The 24793-nt window shown below is 45.4% G+C and overlaps 2 protein-coding genes and 1 non-coding gene across 6 annotated transcripts; 1 reads left to right on the top strand and 2 right to left on the bottom strand.

The window, feature by feature from the left end:
* Positions 1–2462: 2462 nt before the first annotated feature.
* Positions 2463–2601, bottom strand: LOC120653058. Its single transcript, XR_005666749.1, has one exon. It is a non-coding gene; the product is annotated as a small nucleolar RNA Z247 (small nucleolar RNA).
* An 8389-nt stretch (positions 2602–10990) lies between these two features.
* On the top strand, positions 10991–14689 carry LOC120648327 (GDSL esterase/lipase At5g03810-like). The gene is made up of 5 exons (XM_039925064.1): positions 10991–11519; positions 11657–11793; positions 11887–12120; positions 13917–14172; positions 14266–14689. The coding sequence occupies exons 1-5, from the start codon at positions 11258–11260 to the stop codon at positions 14457–14459; spliced, it is 1083 nt and encodes a 360-aa protein (XP_039780998.1). The 5' UTR covers positions 10991–11257; the 3' UTR covers positions 14460–14689.
* A 274-nt stretch (positions 14690–14963) lies between these two features.
* On the bottom strand, positions 14964–24103 carry LOC120648325 (E3 ubiquitin-protein ligase UPL7-like). Of its 4 annotated transcripts, none has more exons than XM_039925060.1 (14): positions 23935–24103; positions 23728–23850; positions 22968–23208; positions 21442–22019; positions 19783–20754; positions 19360–19694; positions 18343–18621; positions 17944–18196; positions 17250–17420; positions 17085–17177; positions 16124–16231; positions 15932–16048; positions 15440–15529; positions 14964–15261 (listed from the first exon to the last, which is right to left on the bottom strand). In XM_039925060.1, exons 1-14 carry the CDS (start codon positions 23962–23964, stop codon positions 15178–15180), a joined length of 3474 nt encoding a protein of 1157 aa, XP_039780994.1. In that variant the 5' UTR covers positions 23965–24103; the 3' UTR covers positions 14964–15177. The 4 variants fall into 4 exon arrangements, with proteins under 4 accessions (XP_039780994.1, XP_039780997.1, XP_039780996.1 ...); XM_039925063.1 differs by having other exon boundaries at positions 19783–20764; positions 21442–21910; positions 23935–24090; XM_039925062.1 differs by having other exon boundaries at positions 19783–20764; positions 23935–23992.
* Between the last annotated feature and the right edge of the window lie 690 nt (positions 24104–24793).

The following is a 24793-nucleotide window of genomic DNA, read 5'->3' as shown; positions in this document are numbered from 1 at the left end:
CTTAACAACCGAGCTAAAAAGTGTCTTCATAATCCACTCCATACCTTTGCTTGAACCCTTTAGCTACTAGACGAGCTTTGTATCTGTCCAAGCTATCATCTGCTTTGCGTTTAATTTTATAAACCCATTTGCAATCTATAATATTTCTGCCTTTTTGTGGTGGAACAAGGTGCCATGTTTTATTTTTGTGCAAGGCATCAAACTCTACATCCATAGCACGCTTCCAATTTATATCACCCAGTGCTTCATTAATATTTTGTGGCTCCCCAGTAGAAGTAAAACAATCATAGCGAACTGTTCCATCAGAGTATACCTTGGGTTTTCGAATCCCAGCTTGAAGCCGTGTACATGGGCGTGGATTTGATGGTGATGTCGCTGAGTCGATGGCCGCAGCAGATTCAGGCGAATCAGCATCGGCTCCTGTGTGTTCAGTTGCCTCCGCTGGATTCGATGCAGATCCAGCAGCAATCAGATCAGACTCGACATGATCAGGTGGAGGAGACGAGCCCGACGTTGGCGTCGATGCCGGGACGGAGCCGTGGCCTGTCTGGAGGGGTGCCGATCCCAGGGCAAAATTGTCTCCCGGGGCAGGTGGATCAGCACTGGGCTCAGTGCCCGGAGGTGCACCATGGTCGTATGCATGGGCGCCATTATTTGTTGGTGAAGGGGAAGCAGTGCGGGTGAAATATCCCTGGGATTTTGTTGCTGTTCCTGCACATCTTCAGTAGTAGCAGTAGTATGAGTATGAGACATATGGCCAATTAATTGCTCGGCACCAGTGCTGGGATTTAGAAGAGTGGGAGGAAGGAGTAGAATTTCAGATCTTAAATGTGCTCCTGCATTGGATTGAAGTTTGGAGAAAGGGAAAACATCTTCATCAAAGACTACATCACGAGAGATGTACACATGACCTGAGGAGAGATCAAGGCACTTGAAGCCTTTATGAATGTTATTGTAGCCGAGGAACACACATTCCTTGGAGCGAAACTGAAGTTTGCGGCTATTATATGGCCGAAGATTGGGCCAGCATGCGCAGCCAGAAATCCTCATGGATGTGTACTCAGGTTTTGTGTGAAAGAGACGTTCAAGGGGAGTTGCAAACTCAATGACCTTGCTAGGAGTTCGATTGATAAGAAACGTTGCAGCAAGAAATGCCTCATCCCAATATTTTAAAGGCATGCTAGCATGAGCTAGGATGGACAAGCCTACCTCAACAATGTGTCGATGTTTTTGCTCAGCGGCCCTGTTTTGCTGATGAGCATGGGGACAGGAAACAAGATGTGTGATGCCGACTTGAGAAAAAAAGGAGTGAAGTTTCTCGTACTCGCCTCCCCAATCAGTTTGCATAGCAATAATCTTGCGGTCGAACAAGCGTTCAACAAGTTTTTGGAACTCATGGAACTTTTGGAAAACTTCAGATTTAAACTTCAAAAGATAAACCCGCGTGAATTTGCTAAAATCATCAATAAAGCTCACATAATATTTGTAACGACCAAAAGAATCTGGTGCCGGTCCCCAAACATCATAGAAGACAAGTTGTAAAGGATGACTCAAAATACTAGTAGACTTTGGGTAGGGTAGCTGATGGCTTTTCCCTTGCTGACAAGCATCACACACTGAATGTTTATTCGACTCTTGAACAAAAGGAAGATTAAAATCCCTAATAACTCTTGGAATGATGGGAGCAGCAGGATGACCAAGGTGGCTGTGCCATCTATCAAGGGAGGGTTTATTGACGCCAAAAGCTTGCTTTTCTGACGACGCAGGAGGAAGGGGATACATGCCTTTGTAGCATGCTCCCTTAAGGATTGTACTCTTCGTGTCCCGATCCTTGATACAGAAAAATTCAGGGTAAAATTCTAAAAAGACATTGTTATCTTTGGCAAGACGATTAACTGAGACAAGATTCTTAGCAGCTTGTGGAACATGGAGAATATCTTTGAGAGTAAGATTGCGACTGGAAGCACGAACAATAGATTGACCAATATGTTGAATACTCATACCTGAGCCGCTAGCAGTATGAATCTGGTCGCTGCCGTTGTACTTCTCCCTGGTCGCAAGCTTCTCCAAGTCTCCAGTAACATGATCAGATGCACCGGTATCAACGTACCAGTTGGTGTCTCCTCCATGGGAGTTAGAGGCAGCAGCTACAAGCTTGGGGTCAGGTACGTAGCTATCATCATACCTGTGCCAGCACCTATCTGTCGTGTGCCCTTTTTTGAAGCACACTTGACATAGCGGACGACCACCAGAGGTGTTGGAGTGCTGATTGTTGCTTGGAGGACGACTGTTGTTGGAGAAGCCACCACGGCCGCGCATGAAGCCACCGCGACCACGGCCAGAATCAGTGTTGTTGTTGTGGCCATTGCTTCGTCCTTGTCCTCTGCCACCCTTCCCTCCATGGTTTGCCACATTGGCAAATGACCCAGAGGAAGAGTGCCCGTTCATGAGCTCCATCCTAGTTTCAAAAGCAAGTAGCTGCGCAAAAACCTCGCTTACAGATATTGGATCTGCTCTTGCAATAAGAGCAGACACAATAGGATTGAAGTCATGGTCGAGTCCAGTGAGGATATACTCAATGAGCTCCTCATCTTCTAGTGGTCTGCCTGCAGCAGCCATCTCATCGCCGAGAGTCTTTATCTTCCCGACGTATTCTGCAACCATCATGCTTCCCTTCTGGGTGGTTGCAAGTGCCAGGCGCGTGTTCACAGCACGAGCCCTTGTTTGCAATGAGAACATGTCTTCTACCGCCTTCCATACTTCAGCTGCAGTTTGCTTTGCAGCTACTTGTCCCAATACTTCTTTGGAGACAGATGTGAGAAGGAAGCCAAGGACCTGTTGATCCGATGCATACCATTCATCATATTCTGGATTAGGAATCTTGATAGGTTTACCGTCAGCATCCTTGCCATCTATTTCAGTAGCTGGTGCTATCTTGGCGCCGGTGATGTGTCCCTGAAGCCGTGCACCATGGATGGCAGCAAGAACTTGTGCCTTCCATATTGCGTGATTGAGTCGGTGACGCTGTGGCCGAAGAGGGGATTCATGGCAGCTCCGGAGGATGATGCTATGGATTGGATCTACAGATGGAAACGGTCTATAGATGGCTGGCTCTGATACCATGTAAAAACTCAGAGGTGCGGAAGATTTTAGGTGGAACGGCGCACCTTCTCCGTGTGCCGGTTGCATATTAATATAGGTGAGGAAAATCCCCTCACGTGGATTACAAGGACTAGATCAGTTTTGATTGAGATTGTACTCTATCTCTAAGAAACAACAGCTTATCTACAACAGAACAATCTCAACCGTACCAAAGTTTTACATTGCAAAGATTACATCTCACGGAATCTTTAATACCTACAAATTTTTGGGCTCGAATCTGGTATTTTCATTGCATCAAAAAAAATCTGGTATTTTCAGACTTCATCCTCCAAGTGAGCTGCAACCAACAGTTCGCAATTTCCACTTTGGTAGACAACGAAATAGACAATATTATATATATACAAAAACAATTTTACATAATCCGAAGTAACTTGAAAACTAACTTATTATATTAGCCCAGCTTGCTCGAAATTATTTGGGTGCCAATTAAACTAGTACTTGCAAATGGTTTTTTATAACAAAAGGTACAAATCCCTACCTTCCATCTTCCTACAATCAAATAGAAAAATCCAAATCAAAATTAAAGGAGACGTCGGAATCTCCAAGTTGGTCATCCGATCGAACAAAAATGTGAAATTGATAAATTCAAGTCATGAAACGACCAGGAGACAATCAGGCATTCTTTGCAATGGCATAACGATTTATCAAATATCTGATCATACCTTATCAAATTAATTCTGACCAGTCTGTGGCAGTTACCATGAGTTTTCAAATATAAAACAACCTGAGTATTGAACAGACGCAAATGGTAGACATGCGGTGATCAACTCCTAATGACTTGCCACCAATACAGTGGTATCGTGACACTTTTTGCTTACCTACCAACTTGGCCTTTCCATCTGCAGATGTTCTCACAAAGCTAACGAATGGCATTATGTATACCTCTTGCTTACTAACACCCTGTTCGGCTGCTGGGCGGTTGCGGCTGCTCGGCTGCTGCTGGCGGCTGCGGCTGCTCGGCTGCTGCTGGCGGCTTGGCACAGAACCAGCCAAGAGCAGCCGGCCGGGCACCAGCCAAGCACCAGCCGAACACAGGCTAAGTCTTTCCTCTCAGTTTGTGTCATTCAACCCCGTGTGGCTGTAACACTCTGTCCTCCAAAGCTGCACAAGTGCATCATCATCTCAAGAATTGAAGTTGTAGGTGAACATTATGTATATGCTTTGTGACAAAAGATGGGTACTCTGAGAGGTCAAGATGAGTGACAGAAACATGTCTTAGCTACTATATGGCGGTACTTGCAAATTAAAGGTTCGACTCTCACTTGAATCTCCTCCTGCTGTCAGATGTGAGATCGATGGTACCGTGCATGGGCATCAGGTGCAGTCTGAACTGTGGAGTTCCACCAACAACAGGTACATGGCTGTCTTTGCGGCCGCTGACTTTGCAACTCACTCCAAATGGCTGCAATTTGCAAACTAATCAAGTTATTAATATTAGGCCACCGGAATCTGTAAGCTCATTGGTAAGTTCATCAGCTTGGTTTTGTCCTTGTAGAAGTTTCATTCTTGGGCAGGCAATATGTCATAGCATTATTGCAATAGAACAGCAGCATTGCTTGAACGTAGTCGTTGGATTTCGTCCTAAACTTCGAACGAATGTAACAAGATTCACTCATTCACCCCGGCCCCACAGGAAGGGAGGAAAGCACTAGTCATCCGCACAAAGTCCTTATCCAACTAGCTAGTGAGTGAGTGGGGTAATGAATATCATGTGAAAAATGTGACTTTCTGGTGATGATGCATTTAGCTCAAACATGTGAGATAAAATTCAGGGAAACATCAACATCAACTATATTTACATGAAAAGATAAAATGACAAATACTTAGTATATAAAAATTCTGAATGAAAATGCTAATAAGGTCCCCCCCCCATGAAAATGTGGCGACAATCATTTAAAAAAAAGAGAGAATTAGAGGGGAAGACGTCCCCTAATTAAGCTACTAGACGTCTAGACCCATGAGAGGAGAGCATGCCTGACTGCCTGCGAGTTTGATCAGAAACCGGCCGGGATAGTCAGCCAGGCAAATTAACCGTTCTCCATCAACAGCAGGTGACCAAATGCTCTGTAGCTGTCCTGCCTAACGCAACCGGTGAGACTGCTACGATAAAACAGAGTGCACACTTGATCCTACTGTACCTGTCGGTAGCTCCACGTCCATTTTCTTACCTTATTCAATTTGTGACGTCGATGCAAGCACTGGTGTACACGCCCACATGATTCAGAAAGTTCTCTGGTGTTGTAACTTAGTGCGTATTTGATTTTTCGCCGTACTTTACCATACTACAGTTGAGTCCGTCATAGAAAATAAGGTTGCTACTTGGTTGGTGACTAACCTGTGGCGTGCCACAGCTTTTTCGGTTCATTTTCTCGCCACAGCTGAGGCAGCCAAGGGCGTGTTTAGTTTTTCACCACACTTTACCATACTACAATTGAGGCTGCCACAGGAAATAAGGTCGCTACTTGGCTGCTAACTAACCTGTAGAGTGCCACAACTTTTTCAGTTCATTTTCTCGCCACAGTTGTGACGGGAAAATTTGACGCTGCAATTTTGGTGTTGCGGCATGTGTGGCTTGGCGACTGATGACTGCAAACCAAACATCCCCAAATTTGGCGGCGCCGCATGTGCGTTGTGGCGACCGATAGGCTGCAAACCAAACATCCCCTTAGTGATATCAAAATACAATTGATTCCGGGTGCTCCCTTTCACAGAGCATCCTCTTGAAACCACCAAGTTGGTTTGCTACAAGAAAAAAACAGGGGAAGAAGGTGTGGTCTTTTTCTGTATTTTCTGAGTAAAATATTCGGAGTGACATCATATCTTAATAATCCATGTCTAATTGAACAGCTTCATTATTTTTACTTCGAAAATTCATTTTAGTAGAGTTTTTACTATTACAAGTTGCACAATCTGACAGATCAAGCCATCAAGGCGTGTGACGACTTAAATTATTTCCGCACGACCACGATGTTACCCTGAATCAGAGGACAGCTCGCACCTCGCCACGGTACGGACACGGCCCGCGATGGCCCAGCTCACTGCCTCCTCTCCTTCCAAGCAGCCTGCCAGGCTGCCACCACAAGGCAGCCCACCGCACACCGTTCGGCCGCCCGTCGAACGTCACGGCGCCGCCGACTTCTCCCTCCACCACGGCGCCGCGTCCGACGGCCGCGTTCCCGCTTGCGGCGCTTCACTCCGACCACACGCAACGGCACGCCATGGCGGGAGGACGACACCTGGAGGCTGGCGTAGCACTGCGGAGCCGGCGAGCGCGACGTGGCAGCCAGAGGCTGCCTTGCTTGGTACCGACGCAGGCGGCGGCGGGTGGCTTGCCGGTGCTCTTAGCACCTATTCCGGATCCTTGTCCTCCTCATGGCCTCGCTTGCCGGTTCTCGGCTCACCGGCGTGTGGCCTTGCCGCCGGATACGGCGACCATGGGCGGACGGTATTCCAATTACCGTCTGGGGTGGACGAGGACAGCACGGAACCACCATGCCTCCAGACCCGGAAGCTCCACCGGTCGTCGCACCTGCACCGCGCGGCGATGGTCCAGCTCACCGCTTCCCCTACTTCCAAGCAACCTGCGTCGAACATCACCGCCGCCGACTTCTCCCTCCCGCACGGCGTCGCGTACGACGGGGACGCCACCGCGTTCCCGCGTGTGGCGCGCTAGCTACTCCGAGCACACGCACCGTGTGACGGTACGCCATGGCGCGGCCAGGCCGGCCACCAGCAGGCGCACCTAGCCCCTGGCACACTGCGGAGCGGCACGGCGCGGCGTGCGCGCAACGGGACACTGGTTGGCAGAGAGAGGATGCCAAGCTTGTTGCCGACGCATGCGGCGGCCGGGCGGCGGGTGGCACGCCAGCGCTCTTAGCGTGCATGCCAGAGCAGTGTCCGCTTCCTGGCCGCTGCGACTGCAACCAGGGGGTGGACGGTATTTCATTTACCGTCCACCCCATGGCTAGACGAGGGCCGTCCAGTTCGCATCCCACGGTCAGGAAGGGCCCAAAACGGACGGTAGTGGAGAACGGAGCTCTTCCGCGCGCCCCCTCGTCAAGTCGTGATCCCCGCGGGGCTGCCTCGCCGGACTCCGGCGAACTCCCGAGCCTTGCACGCGCGAGCGTCGAGCCGGAGGAGTTCATTCGATCTAGCCGGAAAATCTCGACGGGTTCTTTCTTTCTGTATGGCAACCTTATTTAGCCGGACATGTTCGCATCCAATCTGCCATATATCATCTGAAGTCTCTCATCTTCTTCATCGTGCATCTGGTCACCTACAACAATCTAGCCGTAGGTGACCAAATGCTCTGCAACTGTACTGCCTGATGCAACCTTATTTAATTTGAGACGTCGATGCAAATGACTGCAATAGACCAATAGTTCGCATCCAATCTGCCATATAGCATCTGAAGTGCTTATCTAGACGTTCGCTTTGTGTTGCCCTGCGTGGCAGTGTTCTTTCTGCTTGTTATGTAGTTCTCTTTTGCGACTTGGTAAAACTCTAGTTCTTAGAGACTCTCAGCAGGAACGTGGGCCCTTCATTTTGGGCGGCTCTGAACTTTTAAACTCTTAAACTCTGTAATTTCATTACTTCTAGCAATGAAATTCAGGCTTTGCCCATGGTGGAAAAAAAATATGGGTCTGTCTCCTTATAAGGCGACTTACATTTACATATTTGTAAGTCACTGTTTTGGGTGACTTACATTTTACTATATGTAAGTCACTAGCCTGGACCGTTGGATGTCCATCCAAATGTCCATGGAATAGTTATTCAAAATTTTGAATACTAATTCTGGTGGTTGAACTAACCGGGCCCATCTGTACTGTTGTTGTGTGCCCATTTTTGGTGACAGGTCTGACTGTGCCCGTTAGCAATGTTTTTAACTGTTTTGGGCTATCTGTTGTCCTGTCATGGGCTATTTGTTGAGATGTGATTTGTTTGGTAATGGATCCATTAACAGACAACCCAAGTTGAACAAACAGCCCACAACAGTTGTTGACTGTCTGTCCAAGTGTGGATTTGTTATTAAAGGTTGAGCCCAAAACATACTAAGCCTAGCAATGATTTTAACTTGCATAATGAATTAAAAGCTTAAAAACAAAAAATTATGATATTCCAAAATACTATAAAACAGCATTAGTGGGCTGTAATTAAAATATGGTAAAATAAATGTCACTTAAAAGCTTGATTGAAATGAAATGATTGCATTGTAGGCAGACCCCTTCTATTGTAATGCACGCAGGCCAACCAAACATCACTAAAGAAAAAAAAAGTCCAATAGACATCAATGCATAGACTAAGGAGGAAAGACGGCAGACTTGTGCCCCAACCACATGATGGCCACCTGTGCACAACAATAGAGCAGATTCATGAAGGAAACAGTAATAACCCAGATCAAGATGCATGTATATCAATTGAAGCAGAGAATTTGAAAACAACACAAGAACAACAGTAGTACAAGCACAAGGCACAACAGTACAATCACAAGGCCAGGAGAATGAAAATCAGAGAAGAAGGCTTTGAAATGTTCAACCGCAATGAGAATTTTACGGTTTAGATAGGTCTGGACTTAGTAATGAATGGTTGTGATCATGGTTTAGCCTTGTCACTATACAAACTTCTTTAACTCGTGTTATCACCATCTCAACTTGACTAGTCAAAGAATTAATCTAATCTTATAATACAGAAAGAACAGGTAAGGCTTAAATATATAGAGATAATATAGAAATTATATAAACTCTTTCTGTAGCATTTTGTGAATTTAATCTTGGAAAGTCGAAGAACGGGATACATTTTGTAGCATTTGTTGATGATCATCAGTGCTTCCGACTCCATGTTTGGTTCCTCGACGAATCTGGTGGCAAGATGGAGTGGGTATTGAAGAGAAACATCTCCGTGCGAGATGTGGTAGACTACTTCTGGCACAACCCTGATGACCGAACCGGCGGATCCTGGATCTTGCAACATGATGCCTTCTACCCAGAAGACAACCAAGGACCAGATGCTCCTATAGTGGAAGAGAGTTTGGATTGGGACTCTGACGATGATGGTGCCATTGGCATTAAAGATTGCGACGCCAGGGACTTGTGGGGGTGTAGGATTTTTGGATTCCATCATTTTAAACACATCTTGTTCTTGGAAAATTCGAGAGTGCTATTTGTATATCATTTTGATAGCTCCAAGGTCCAAGATCTGGGCGTGTTGTTGAACTATCCTGGCCACTTGATAGACACGACTTTCATATATACACCCTGTTGGGCTGGAGACTTGTCTGAAAATAACTAGTTTAGAGACGTATTACTACAGCAGTAAACAATGTAAATTGGTACATTTCTATGTTTCGATTAGAACTAGTTTGAGTGAGTCCTAATCCTTTTCGTGTTTTTTTTTTAATTTTCTGTGGTAAGAGCAAGGCGTATCTCCATACAAACTGGACGCTGAAGTACCTGAGTAACAGTTACAATCTTTAGTTTATTTTCCCTGTTCCTTGTCGAAGTTGTTTAGCCGCCGCTGTGGGTGTTTCGTTTCAATTTTCAAATTCATCGATTGAACTTATACGTGGTCCTCCTTTTCTTTTTTTTGGAAGAGATGCTTGCGTGCCCATCTATATTACCTTGCAACAAATCCAGAAAATAGACAGCCTGTATGGATGTAACTTGTAGGCAGGAGGAACGTAGTACAAGCATTGCAGTGACATGATCTATTTCCACACTGAAGTTTACAAACAACCATCTGGATGAGCAAGTAATTGGATCGAGCCTATCTCTCCCAGCCCCCGCGTCGCTCTCTTCTCGGGGGCGGCACGGGAGGCACCCCGACCCTAGCCGCCGCCGCCACCCCTCCCCACCCTCACCTCCCCTCGCCACCGCCTGAGCAGGTTGGAGTGGTTGCTGCGCCATGGTGGCGTGGCCGCCGGTGGTCTTCTCGGATGTGTCCCGGCGGCGCCGTGGTGGCGTTGCGGGTTTCGGCTGAGTAGGTGCGCTTCGTCGACGCCGTGGAGGCGTGGTGGGCAGGCATTGGGCCACCTCTCCGCTCCTTGCTCATACATTGCCGAGCGGGATTGGCATGACATCGGTCGAAAGCCTTGCGACGGTGACATCTTTGGGTGCCACAATCCTCCTTGGAGGCGTCGATTTGATGACTGCTCTCTCCTCCATCCGACGAGAGTTCCTCTAGGTGAAAGCTGTGTTCCGGTTGGAGTGGCGATGACGATGACGACGTCTGAGGATGCCGTTTTTTCTCGTTGGAGGCATCGCTTTGGAGGATCGCTCGACGGTAGTTCCAGTATTTGCTTTTTGGAATGGTCGTGGTTGGGTTAGCGGTGGTGGTCGCTGGTCGTCGTTATGGAGTTTGAGTGATGTGGCCGTGTTGATGCCTAGGTTTTGTGTCTCCTGTACGGTTTTCGGACTCGGTTTACTTATAGATTGAGTCAATTCTCTTCTTTTTATTAATGTACGCCGAACCGCAAGGTTCAGAATCTTTCGAAAAAATTGGATCGAGCTTCTCAATTGTTCAGGCCTTATTTGGTTTTTCTAGCGCACACAAGCCGAGAAAAGAATCTCGTATGCATGGAGTGTTAAATGAAGTCTATTTGCAAAATCTTTTTAGAGACGTGTATAATTTTTTGCGACAAATCTAATGACGATAATTAATTGATGATTGGTTACGGTGATGCTATAGTAATCATCTTCTAATCATGCGATTAAAGATCTCATTAGATTCTTCGGGGTTCCTAGCCGCAGGGTTCTAAAATTAATTTTATAAACTTATTTTATTTAACACCGTATTTCATAATAATCTTTAGCGCACGGAACCAAACACGGCCACTCATCAACATCACTCCACCAAGCTCATTGAATGCCTGCTCCCACCTCTTTCCACCACCACCCAACAGCAGTCAATACTAACGCCACCACTACCAGTACCTCCTCGATCACTTGACCCCCGTTAAAACCACGCGGTGGTGAGTGCGTGCCGGCCTCTGACACGCCCGCACACTCCACACCCACCGCGCAGCCCACTGCTAGCTCCTCAGCTCGCAACCGCAGAGGGGAACCGGCCGGCGTTCGCGTACGCGTCGAGAGCGAGGACGATGAAGTTGAGCTCCGCCGTGCCCGCGGCGTCGGCGTCGGCGGTGATGCTGATGGTGCTCTCGGCGGCGGCGGCGACCGCGAGGGGCCAGGCGCTGGTGCCCGGCGTGATGATCTTCGGCGACTCGGTGGTGGACGCCGGCAACAACAACCGGCTGGCCACGCTGGTGCGCGCCGACTTCCCGCCCTACGGCCGCGACTTCCCGGCGACGCACGCGCCCACGGGGCGCTTCTGCAACGGCAAGCTCGCCACGGACTACACCGGTAAGCCACCAGCTAGCCGGCCGGAATCGATCCATCTCCACGCATCGGTCTCGGCTCGATCTTCTCTCTGTCCGTCCTCTTGAATCGTTTGATGATGCATGCTGAACATTCTATCGATCTACTATGGATGCATGCAGTGGAGAACCTGGGGCTGAGCTCGTACCCGCCGGCGTACCTGAGCGAGGAGGCGCAGAGCAACAACAAGAGCCTCCTCCACGGCGCCAACTTCGCCTCCGGCGCCGCCGGCTACCTTGACGCCACCGCCGCGCTCTACGTACGTCATGGTGCTGTGTTCACCGGCCGGCCGGCTCGCTGATCGATGCTGCTGACTCACCACCTGGCCTACCGATGGATGCGATGCGTGCAGGGCGCGATCTCGCTGAGCCGGCAGGCGGACTACTTCCGGGAGTACCAGTCGCGGGTGGCGGCGTCGGCCGGCGAGCAGCGCGCCAAGGCGCTGACGTCGGGGTCCATCTACGTGGTGAGCGCCGGCACCAGCGACTACGTGCAGAACTACTACGTGAACCCGGTGCTGGGCGCCGCCTACGCGCCCGACCAGTTCGCCGACGCGCTCATGCAGCCATTCACCTCCTTCGTCGAGGTAACGACTGCAAATTTTTTTTTTCTCGAATTCAATCACTCGCTTATGTTAGGACCACATGTCAGCGACGTGAGTAACGACTGAATTAGGAAGTGACATGTCGTCTTTAGAATAACGACCTCTTGCCCAGAGTTGATTAGTTGGGATATATTCCTTGCCGGCATGCTGCAAGTACGGTAGTACCCCTAGCAAGTACCAAGCGTGCATGCAGCAAGATGTCGAGAAAAAAGTTCAACCTTTGCCTTGGAGTCTTGGAGATTAGATAGCGAGCGGGCATGCAATGCAAGGCTGATGTGCAATTCAGGGTGTGTTTAGATCCCTGAAAAAATGGGAGAAAAGTCACATCGGATACTGTAGTACTTTTCGTTTGTTTGTGGTAAATATTGTCATACTATAATTTAACTAGGCTCAAAAGATTCGTCTCGTAACGTACATCAAAACTATGCAATTAGTTTTTTTATTTATTTACATTTAGTACTCTATGTATGGGTCATTTGCTATATTTAATGTTTCGATGTGATTTTGATGTAATGGAAAGTTTGGATTTTGGGAGGTGGGTTGGGTATCTGAACACAGCCTCAATGGCGTCGCAGGGGATAAGTCACAGGTTGCAGCGGGTAGGGCCCTGTAGGAGTGAATGCGGGGCAATACGATGGCCGCAGTACGACAGTAATATCTCAGTATAAAAAAATGGCATCAGTAACTCCCCTAGGACTAGGAGTAGTCTCTGCTGCGTCTGGGTGAATAACATGGTCGCCCCTGCCTCTGCCTGCCGATGCCGTTTACTGCGTCCCTGTGCCTGTACGTACGCGAGCTGTTGCTGCGACATCAATGCCTCTGGAGACCACCACTGCGCTAGTGTGTTACTGCCGTCACATGTGGCCGGCCTCTGGCTTGCTCGGCGCGCTATGCTTGGAGACTGGTGCGGTTTGGTTCGAGATCCCGGCCGTGCTGGTGGTGCATGTGACCAAAGTGTACGTTACGACTTGCAAGCTGTGGAAAGTCGCGTGCCCCACCTGTGCGTGCATGCAACATCAGCTGGCGCCGGCCGGCTCAGCTGTGTTTTTCCCAACCACTTGCACGGTCGCACTCCTCCCACGGTCCCACCAGTACCGGTGTGCCCAATGAACGCGCCTCCGTTTCCATGTCGCATACCGTGGTCGTGGTGGTCTGCGGAGAACAGGCGGAGCGGCGAAATAGAAAAAAAGATTGGTCATTCACTAGTTCGCGTGCGCTCTGCGGGGAGAACTAACAACGGTAGAGAGACACGCGCCGCGCACCCTTGTGGTTACTGCTTCTGCATTCGTGTGGCCACTGGCCAGCTACCGCTCGCTGTACTCGCTCAGTGGTCTGGTTACTAGTCAAAATTCTCAACACGTACGGGGTAGTACACTAGTTTTCTGCTGTTGCATGCCCATCCCATGCATCGTCCATGGACATAGTACGCCGCTGTACATGTGCCTCCTCATGAAAAAAAAAAGATACCGACATGGCCCGTGGCCGTGGCAGTAATTCTTAAATGGCGTACCAAACCAAGTAGGTGCAGAGGGAGCAGCCAAGACATGCCAGATCTTTCTTGCAGGAAGCCTCGAGTGATGTCCATCGTTTATTCGCATCAGACATCATCAGGGGTGATAAACTGAATGCGTTTCTGAAAGTGACCAATGCTCTGCTAGCCTGCTTCGTGCTGAATGCGTGCTTACACACTGCAAAGCAAGTAGTATTCCTTTAATTTCGGTACGGTGGTGCACGATGGCTGATGGTTGAGCACTGGATGTGTGCGCGCCGAAACGCAGCGCCTGTACAGCCTGGGCGCCCGCCGGATCGGCGTGACGTCGCTGCCGCCGATGGGGTGCCTCCCGGCGTCCGTCACCCTGTTCGGCGGCGGCAACCCGGGCTGCGTGGAGCGCCTCAACAACGACTCCCTCACCTTCAACCGCAAGCTCGGCGCCGCCGCGGACGCCGTCAAGCGCCGCCGCCCGGACCTCAAGCTCGTCGTCTTCGACATCTACCAGCCGCTGCTCGACCTCGTCAACAACCCCACCAGCGCCGGTACGTATACCATCGGTCGAGAGCACGTCGTTCTCCTCGCTTTTTCATGACCGCACCAAGCAAGCCTCACATTGGTCGGCCGATCATCTCCAGGGTTCTTCGAGTCGCGGCGGGCGTGCTGCGGGACGGGAACGATCGAGACGTCGGTGCTGTGCCACCAGGGTGCCCCCGGGACGTGCTCCAACGCCACGGGCTACGTCTTCTGGGACGGCTTCCACCCCACGGACGCCGCCAACCGGGTGCTCGCCGACGCGCTGCTGCTCCAGGGCCTGCAGCTCATCGCCTGATGAGATGCGCGGCAGCCTCCGGGCAGAAAATACACTCCAATTCCCGGCGCCATTCCATCATCCTACCAGCAAATGTACTACCATGCTTTTCTGTCGTTCTGTGCTGCTTGCTTGCTGTTTGTCTGCTTGCTTGTCTTTCCATCCATGATCTCTCGTAGTTTTGTGCTGCTTAGAAACAGTGTGGTTCTGTAAAATTTTGTGTTCTTCACCGTCTTCCCAATTTGTTCGACAAACTTGGACTTCACTTCGGAGTGGTCGACGTTACAGTGACCCACCGGCCTGTTCGGATGCGCTTATTTGGCTGGGTTGGAGCCAGCCAGCGGCATATTCCGAAGCATAGCTGTTGGGTTGGGTCTACTCAAAACGGAGTGCTTCCTCCTCTGCCGTGCAGTTTTGCAGAGAGCGATATGCCGTACAAGGTTCACCGTCTTAGCAGGCCGGGACCACCAGTCCGTAGCATAGTCCCGGTGAAGCTTCTGGCAACTGCTGAACTACACAAGCACAGGCCACAGAACACGCACTACTCTGGCACTTTACTTACCAACAAACCTTTTGCTGTGTTGACAAATAGAAATAAGCGTTACCTTGAAATGGGCTATTATTCTGAATAAACATGACACATTGTCGGCAATTGATGCATCTAATCAAATTTTGCTATACCTATATTCACAGCAAACCTTGACACGGTTACAACACCACCAATTCAAAGCATATACCTCTACGAGAGTTCAAACCCAGTATTTGAGCTGATGGCGTACAGCAGCTTGCTCCTTAGCGTGCTTGACCGCTTGTATGTTGGAAGCTGAAGGTAACAAAAAAACATTAGAAAAGAAGTAAGAACAGCACACATGCCAGGATGAATGCCCAAATGGCCAGTGATCCTAACAGGTTTGACTTGTCATAGGATGGACTGATTACAACAGCAGCAGCAGGAGAGCGAGGAGATGATACTGATAGGATGTAGATGCATGTAGCTATACCTTGAGAGTATTGTAGCATGTGGAAGCAGATGGAAGGCGGTCTACGTCTTGGCCTCCAATTGAAGCCCAAAGTGTTACATCACATGGAACCTAGGGCAATGAGAGAAGATTTATGAATCAGAAGGAGAAATAGAACATAACAAAACATAGGTTGCAACTCTGTTTCGTGAGTTTTCTTAGTTACAGTACTAAAAGCGATAGCATCAAATACTTCCATCAGTGAGCTAATTAGCATGCTTCTGTAAACAAATTTAGAGGTCATTACTAATCCCAAGTTGATATTACTGTTGAAAAATCAACAAAAGAACACTAAAACACAAAAATGTGCATCTCTTTAACATTTTAAATTATAATTCAACAGAAGGGTCTGCATTGAACTATGCAACACCTCAGTTGATTCATTAGGTCAAAGAAAGGGTAAAGATATCAAGGGCTTTAAAGTTGCACATATCGCTAAAACAAGAGAAGTTCTCGCAGTGTGCTTAATCAAACCTTATGTATTGTGAAAGAAGGCTGCAGATACTTGAATCCAAGTAATGGAGCTCGTGAACAGCTCGTCACAAACTTTAGGAGCAAACAACGCTCTGTTGGCTTCAATCCTTTGATGACCTGCAGAATGCATAAAGAGGTGATAATCATATTACCAATAATTTATTTGCTGCTGGTAAACGAAAACACACATACCTCCCAGAAGAGTTTAACAGTTCGACTTGACTCAGTATAACCACCAGTATACTTGGTGTTCTTCCGCAGATCATCAACATCAAAATCCTGCAGTCCGCCTGAAAGTAACTGCATGTGGCAATGATGAATTAGCAGGATTTAGGAATTTTGGGCCATCATAGTTTCAGTTTTGACATTCACACAAACCATCTACATTTTTTGAGGTAGTCAATTATTGGTTGATATATTAAGGGTGCTTGGGTATTTAGTCAGTTTGAATTGGTTCTCTTTATAAAAAGAAGCACAATGAGTTACTCCTGAGTGTTGGGGTATATTGAGCCCATGTATAGAGGCCCATCTAGAGGCCCATGTGTAGGTACTATTTATACCCACCCTTCTAGAGTTGGAGGAATACAACAACAACTATTATCCTCCTACATGGTATCAGGCTAGTTGTGGCTGCGGGGGGGTATTTGCCCTTTGTACTCTATTTGTACTCTCTTCTTGTCCAGTCTTGAACACCGCTGCGTCGGTAGTTCAGACTGCGGGGGGGTGTTAGCTTTTTTGTTGTCCAGTCTTGAACACCGCTGCGCCGGTAGTTCAGACTGCGGGGGGGGGGGGGGGGGGGGGTGTTGGAGTATATTGAGCCCATGTATAGAGGCCCATGTGTAGGTACTATTTATACCCACCCTTCTAGGGTTGGAGGAATACAACAACTATTATCCTCCTACCCTGAGCACATTTCAAAATTTTCTCTTCATTTCATCAAATCTCATTTTTCTTTTCTTTTTACAAAACATTTTAAGTTAGCTTTTTTCCTTAATTTTTAGTATTTGATTCATTCAAAGTTTATAGTTTATTTACTACTGTTAGTTCAAGGGTCATTTTCCACAGTATAGCAGGGAACTCCAGTTCAGTAGCATCCAAAATATAGAGAAGAATCCTCTCCCCGAAAAAAGGAAAGAAAGGAGAAGAGAATTACCTGATTAAATTCATTCGCATTAAATAGGCTTAGCCAAGATGGTGAAATGAGATCGCTGAGTCCTCTATAAAATGCATTTGCAAATGGAAGTATCTGCAAGGACAATGGCGCTATAAAAAGGTTTTCCTGCTGATACAGAGCAAAACCTCAGACCAAGTAACGAACCTGACGGTTAAGCTTAAAATCTGCCATTGCATGAACATAATGCAGCTTATTTTCATTTGTGACAGATATACTTTTACCACCAGGTCTCAGCTCATGGACGATTCTTTTGCCACCTAACTCTTCAGTTACAGTAAAATCCAAATATAGATCCTCAGCATCCCCCTCGTAGTGCTGTTTGGTAGAACGGTAATTCACATTGTTGTTATAAAAAAGGTAACAACATCAAAATGCTATCATCTTATTATATCAAATGCTATTTCATTAAAAAAACAAAACTAGTACCGTATGCAGTCTTTACGTAGGTAGCTGATAAAAAAAACTAATATCATATATAACCTCTACAGAGAGAAACAGCATCAATCCCAAAAGTGCAACCAATTTCAACAAGGCTTAATAAATGGAAAAATCTTGTCAAAAATATGAGGAGCAACAAGAAATGCAGAGCATTGACCACTAACCTGTGAACACTACAAACTACAATAGCAATGAAAGATTGATAAGGCAAGCTAAGTAGCACTAGCAGATAATGATCGATATTCATAAATAGTATCACGGGAGATATACTAAACAAAGGGGTTGAATGATAGCCACCCACCCATGATATGACCTTCAATGGAAAAGGCAATATTCTAAGTAGTAGTTTAACATGCTTGTATCTTGGGAAAATAAACCAAAGAAAAAAAATCTATTGTACCTTTAGTTGCATAAGATTTCTGTAAAGCTCAGGATCAAGTGTTGATAGTTCATCCAAAAAATTATACCGTCCAAGAAGTTTCTGCACAAATACTGGTGAGAAAGAATAGTCCAACAGAATCCCCTCATAGAGTGCTTTGCCGACAACTCGACCAAGAAACTCAATCATATCAATGCCGTTATCCAAAAGCCTAGCAGAATTGCTAGGAATTAAGCTGGTATCAGATGCTGATGTTTGTGAAAACAGTCCATACCTATTGAGTGTTGTGAGAAATAGAAGAAAAAGATTAGCAACAATGCCTTGATGAATGACAGTACTCTTCACTTTTGAGAAAAAGAAGTTATATGTTTATATTAAGATATATAAGGTTTAAGGGCTAATGTTTAACAGTATGCTTACTCTGGACTAAAAGCAGTCTTAGAAAGATCTGTTAGAAACTCCTTTGAGAGACCACCATAGTCCAAACCAGCTTCTGGAAGACCGCATTCACTTACAAATGATACATGAATGCAAGATTTCAACTTTGATCTTAGGCAGTTCAGCTGCCTATATCCATCTTCAATTATATGGCCTCGACGAATAACAATCTCAATTGATCCTGGACCGGGCCCAGATATTTCACCAGTAACTCTTCTCGATGCTTTGTCTGACTCAATAAATTCTCTAAACATCTGCACTCTGGGTAAGTTATAAAATGGTGTTAAGAAAAGTTAGCATTGCATAGAAACGCTTACATACTAAAAACTTGCAGTACTTGTAAAAAGAATCTATATGCAAACTAAATTAATACAAACTAGTGATATGTCTGTCACACCATAGCAAAAGCAACATAACAACTAATGCTACACAAGCACAGTATGACCACTAAATGAGCTCCAGCAGCAGAAAAAGGTCTGGCCGGGTAACGTTTCACTCAATAAATCTTTGATGAAAACTGTTAGAATTTTGTACACAAATTTAAAGAATTTTCTTAAAAAAGGTTGACTTTCACCATTTTTAAAGGGCACAAGTGTATCAAACTTTCTTCAACCAACAGACAGAATTACCAGGTAAACTTTGTGAAATATCATGTATCCACAATCAGTGATAAGAGCTAAGAAGCATAGGTTTTGATACAACAAGAAAAAAAATCACTACTAAAGCAAATCATGGTGTATAAGTATCTCTTTAGGGGATTTGTATGTGTGAGACTAGCAATAACAATCAAAGGTCCTAGTACTATTAATAACCAAATTCACCTGTCAATTGTCAAAAGGAACTTAGGACAAGCAGGTAAGGAGGTATGAGCAATTGACTCAAAGATCATAAGCATAAGTTTAGGATTTCTAAAAAAAAAGTTCAAAACATCATTTCAGTTAAGTTTATGATATCTATGAAAGCTGTCGACATTTTTTGGACCAAAATCCAGTAAGGTACCTCTCTTCAAAGGGATATACATGTGGTAATGTGGTAAGTACAGAGCTCCGAGTAGGAATTCCTGAAATATTATTTCCTTGAAAATTACCAAATGCTGCCTCGTGGGCCCTGGCAGCAGCAGCAATTGGAATTCGACCATTTCTAGCAGGTGCCAACCACAAAGAAATTGGACAAAATTTATGCCTACTGTCCCTTTCATAGAGTAGATTAAGACATCTGACAGCTACATCCAGAAGAGGCTTGCTGTAGCTCCCACCATTCTGAACGAAAGAATTGTATACAAATGTATTAAGTGCGGATGCTATCTTCCGCTGCTGCTCTAAAGTAAAAGGAACCTGTAAAATCAGAGAAAGCAAGGAGTGCTGTCAAAAGGCGAGGAGACTAGAAAGAGATGTACGGATGCGCATGGGCACAGAATATTACCTGCTTTTCATAAAACTCAATATCATCTAGCACAAGTAATAGGTGTCCATATATAGCACAGAAAAGATAGATCATGCAAATTAAGTCCTTTCCAATACCTTCAGATGCATGTCTCATAGCTTCAATATCCCATAAAGTTAATGCGTCATCATCAGACTGTTTAGAAATTAAAATACTATCAGACATTGTGCCCTCCTCTGAATCATTGGATTTTCCGGTAATCTTCTGGAGCACATTTGCCCACTTGGTTGCTGCGTCCTTGGCATTCCTTCTTTGCCTAGTGGAGGATACTTGCTCACCTGAATTACTTGTAGACAACTGTTTATCATGTTCTGTTTCTTGTAAATTCTGGACTGCTTGGCCAAAAATGGACATTTCTAGTGCCCCCCATAAATCAACAAGAAATCCAGGAGAGAATGCAAGCATGTTGAGAATAGGCAACGGACCGATAGAAGGGTTGCACGATGAGAAAATTCTGAGCATGTGATAGTAGAAGCATACAACATCTGACAACTTTAGGAGCCGAGTTGGATCATAATTAGTCCCCCTGCTGCATGAAACATCCTCCTTTGCCAACATCAGAAGCTTTCTCAGGTGCCATTGCTGGTAAATTGGCTTCAGAAGGTCCATAAATAATGTTCTCATGCTGTGGCTGCCATTGGTATCATCCCCTTCCTCTGCAACAGATGTCTCAGCATGGAAAGCAATACTACCAACACTCTGAGACATTCCCCTGCTTTTCTCAAAATTTTCCAGTAAGTTTTGGCAAATACAGTTAACAACATCAACATATAGGCAAAAATCTAGCCCTTGAATGAAGCACCCTGAACTGGATAAATCATCATGATTGGTAGCTAAATTTACGATATTTCCAAGAGCCCAACCAGAGCAAGGAATAACAGTAGTGTCAACAGCTAAAACCTCTGACTTCTCCAATTTTATTATTTCTTCAAATATTTTATCCTTGGAGATCTGCCACCACCTGCCATGGCTTGATCAGTTCCACATTTACAATATGCCATCCTTTAAAGTAAACAATGAATAAACTGTGATGGTTCATGTAAAATTAAAACACTGAATTCTGCAGCAGGTAGCGAAGCAATCGATACCAACACTACAACATCTAGAAGGATAAGTGTCAAGGACATTAAAATCTACAAAGTAGCATGGAACCATTTTTTTGTCTAGATATTGAGAAAATGCTGAAATTTTTTATAAACACTGCAGGAACTTGGATATAAGTAGAAAATGAGATTAGAATAAGATTGATATTCTTTCACAATTGCATCTAGTTCAATTAGGACTATGTCAGTCGCACTATAAATTAAAATGTCTGTAGCAAGAATCAGTGTCGTAGCATATCTTGCAACATTGCCCCAACATACAGTCATACAGAGCAGTATACTGATCACAACCAGTAAAGTAAGTGACTCTTACAGTAAAACAAAGATCACTTAAGATTTTAGCAGATCATAACTACACTGCTTTGGAAGTTAGGACTCAACCAAATGAATAATTCTATCTTGTCATGTCAAAACAAAAAAAAAATAGTAGTTGAATTTCCGAATCCTTGGGGAGTTAATGCTCTCATAAAAATCAATCCAGTAAAACAGAAAATGCCAGAGCAGAATTTGACCATATCAACATTAAGACCCTTACCAGTATAATATTGAGACACGGTTGCAGCACAGAAATGTGCTTAAGAGCAGGTAACAGCAGAGGGGGCATGCATTTGCACAGATATGGTATTGTAAGTACAAGTTTGAAGTATTCCTTTGAAGCACCATTCAGATCAGTACCCCTCTCAGCTTTCTTAGAGTGGAATGGGCGCAAGGCTAGAGTAATTGCACTAGCAGTAATCAGAAAATGATCATCTGTTGCAGTTGCGGAACTTTTTTTCTTTGAAGTAACATGAGGGCCAAGACATTTTATATATTGCCTAACACAATTATATGTGCCACTCTGGCATGTACCTATATATTCAATCAAAGTCTCTACAGATGCATCTGTACTGCTCTCACTTTTTAAGCTTTTCCATGTTTTGCAATCAGTTAAAGACACAGCCAATCTCATAGCAATAGCAGTCAAGTCAACCATGCTTCCATCCTTGCAACAGGAATGGTCACACCTGGCAAGAATGAAAGAGCACAGTGAAATCATCTTTTTTGCCTGATAAAGCCAAATAGATCTCTCTTCTGGCATACCCACAGCAAAGGAACAGAAATTTTTGCTTGCATCTACAGACAAAAGATACAAGTCAGTCGAAAAGGAAGACATGCTGATCAGAAGAGATAAGCATAACTAATCTGCTCCAACAATATGGTGTTCTGCTGTATGACTAAATCTGATGAAAACTTTTGGCGCATTAGCCTAATCTATTATATAACTATAGAAGAACAAGAATATTATGGTGGCCATCAAATTCCCCAGTATCACGTAATACTATTTGAACACCCATAGTGTGGATATTTTCAAGCTTATCGTGCACATGTTGTTGAGCATCAACAAGGACTGGTTATACCTGTTTCTTCTTCGTGCACCAAAACTTGGAATAAATTTTAATTTAGAGCACTGAATTCAACCGATTCAAATAATATAATCAAATAAAGTCTGAATTGATTGTCTGATAGTAAATTTCATCAAAGGTATTGCTCGGTACCATAAAAAAAAGATTGCCAAAGGTGGCAAATACCACTTCATGTGCTGCTGGCATGTGTGGCCCCAGGCCCCACATGCCATCCTCACAGTGGATGGAATTTTCCAATATATACATCTTAGTGATTGCACTAAGCTATTTTTTTAACTTAAAAACTCATGAACAATCATTTTGGCACCCATAACATTTCCATTATTAGATCATTCACTAGATAATAGAGCCAAACAAATAGTACTAGAAACAGAACATAATCACAAGTTCCAAGACAAACATTCTAGCCATATGCTTGCCATATTACATGGGCACAACCACTGATAATACCTAAACACAGCAAAAAAAAATTGTACTGTTCACCCTGTATGCTTTTGTATATTTCTGTCAAGCTGCCTAATTTATTTCTAGTATTCAGCCATCTTGCACAGGGTTTGAGCAATATAAAGATTATAGTCCTCAGAAATACTGAACCAGAAAATTCAAGTCATTAACAGAAAAGATCAAAGCAAAAGTAGAAGTACTAAAAAGGACATACCCGTTAAGTTTATGCTATTCAAGACAATCTTGAAGCATGTTAAAATAGATTCCATGGTCTTGCTCTGTTGTCCCTCGTACCAGCTAGATGGTTGAGTAATGAAGAAAAGAAATGGCCTAAGCATTTTTCTAGATATCCATTGAGTTGTCATGTCAATGTTAGGCTGGTTCATTAATAGTTTCCAGTCTTCGTGAAGCTGCTCTGAAACTACTCTTATCACATAGTACCTTCTCCATATTCGCTGGCATAAGGAAAGAAAAGAACGGTGAGCATCCATTTGATACAGCTATTGCACACTGGGCTTTGCTTAATTGTAGATATATTCTAGATTGATTAACTACAGATTTTGCATAAAGCTTATTATTAGTGTTCATACTCTCTGAGTATTTAGTAGAAAAAATAGTATTTTCTGGATGCTTTCTCATGCATTCCCATAATTTATTTATAGTAATACAAATTGAAGGATTCAGCTAGCAAATCGGAGTATTAATCGGTCCATCAGCCTCTATGGTTGCCAACAGAATATACTCGTTAGAACTCCCCCTCTCTTCAGAAAGACATCCATATCAATCGTGTGCATTATTCAAACGAGCCACGGGCCCTTAGATCCATTAAACCACCAGAAAAATAGGTCCTAAATCCCGCCTCATGATTTCCAAGCGGATTTCAGAGCGCAGACAGCAATTGGTGGGCGGTTGGGTCGTTAGGTAGGTATTCATGATGAGTAGCGCAGGGGGCGGTTGGCGGCGGCGGCAGGTACCTGAATGGAAAGGGCGGCAGCGGCAGCGCGGCGGAGATGGCTCCGGAGCTGGCGCTCCTCGGAGACCTTCTGCAGCAGCGCGTCACGGGTGATCTCCCTCGCGCTCGACCCACGCAGGGACACCTGCAGAAGAGAGAGAAGAAACAGTGAGCCAGCGCGCAAGGGACGGAGCAGCGGAGGGAGAGCGGGACGAGGCGGGGGAGGGACCTGGCGGTTGCCGGCAGGGGGCACCGACATCGCCGGCGGGGAGCGGAGGAAGGGAGGCGCACGCGTGCGCAGGAAGGAACAAGGACGCGTCCACAACACCGAGCGCGAGCCGCGAGCGGGTCGTCGTCGTCACGGGCCGTTGCGACTCGCGACTGGGTTATGGAAGAGCTCCGTTAAGAGGAAGACAGTTTCGGACCTTCGTTTTGAAAAAGAAAAAAAAAGTGGCAAACAGCAACGTATATGCTACTCCAAACCGAGAGAACTCGTAGCAGTTGAAAAGGCTAAAAAAGGTAGCCTCTCCACTCCAGTCTCGAGCATTGTTTATCCTGTTTGCAATCGCGTTTATAATCTGAAATTGATAGGAACTAGAGCCTTTAAGGCTCAGGATCGTGCGAAGGCATAAGAGAGTTATGTCATGTCTCTAAGTGGTAATCTGTTTTTACTTTTTTTTAAAAAAATGAACTGAATCGTATAGGTTAAAAAAAGGACAAAATGTACTTTCCATCCCTGAAGGATTACAAAAGTGTGTCATCCATCCCTCGTATTTTATTTGATGCAAATCAACCTCTTAACTAACTAAATTGGTACATTTATCACTGTGGCCACCTTAGTTTAATTTAACAATAGTTTAGTGCAATCTATTGGCGGTTTATGCCACGCAATCATTTGACTAATCTGCACCTAGCAATGTAATATGCTAAGGGTGTGTTTAGTTGATGAAAAAATTTGGGTTTTGGTACTGTAGCACATTTCGTTGTTACTTAACAAATAATGTTCAATCATAGACTAATTAGGCTTAAAAGATTCTTCTCGTGCTAATCAGCTAAACTGCGTAATTAGTTATTTTTTCAACTCCATT

The sequence above is a fragment of the Panicum virgatum genome, chromosome 9K (assembly GCF_016808335.1).
Source record: "Panicum virgatum strain AP13 chromosome 9K, P.virgatum_v5, whole genome shotgun sequence".
NCBI lineage: Eukaryota > Viridiplantae > Streptophyta > Magnoliopsida > Poales > Poaceae > Panicum > Panicum virgatum.
This window is presented reverse-complemented; position numbering and strand designations above follow the sequence as displayed.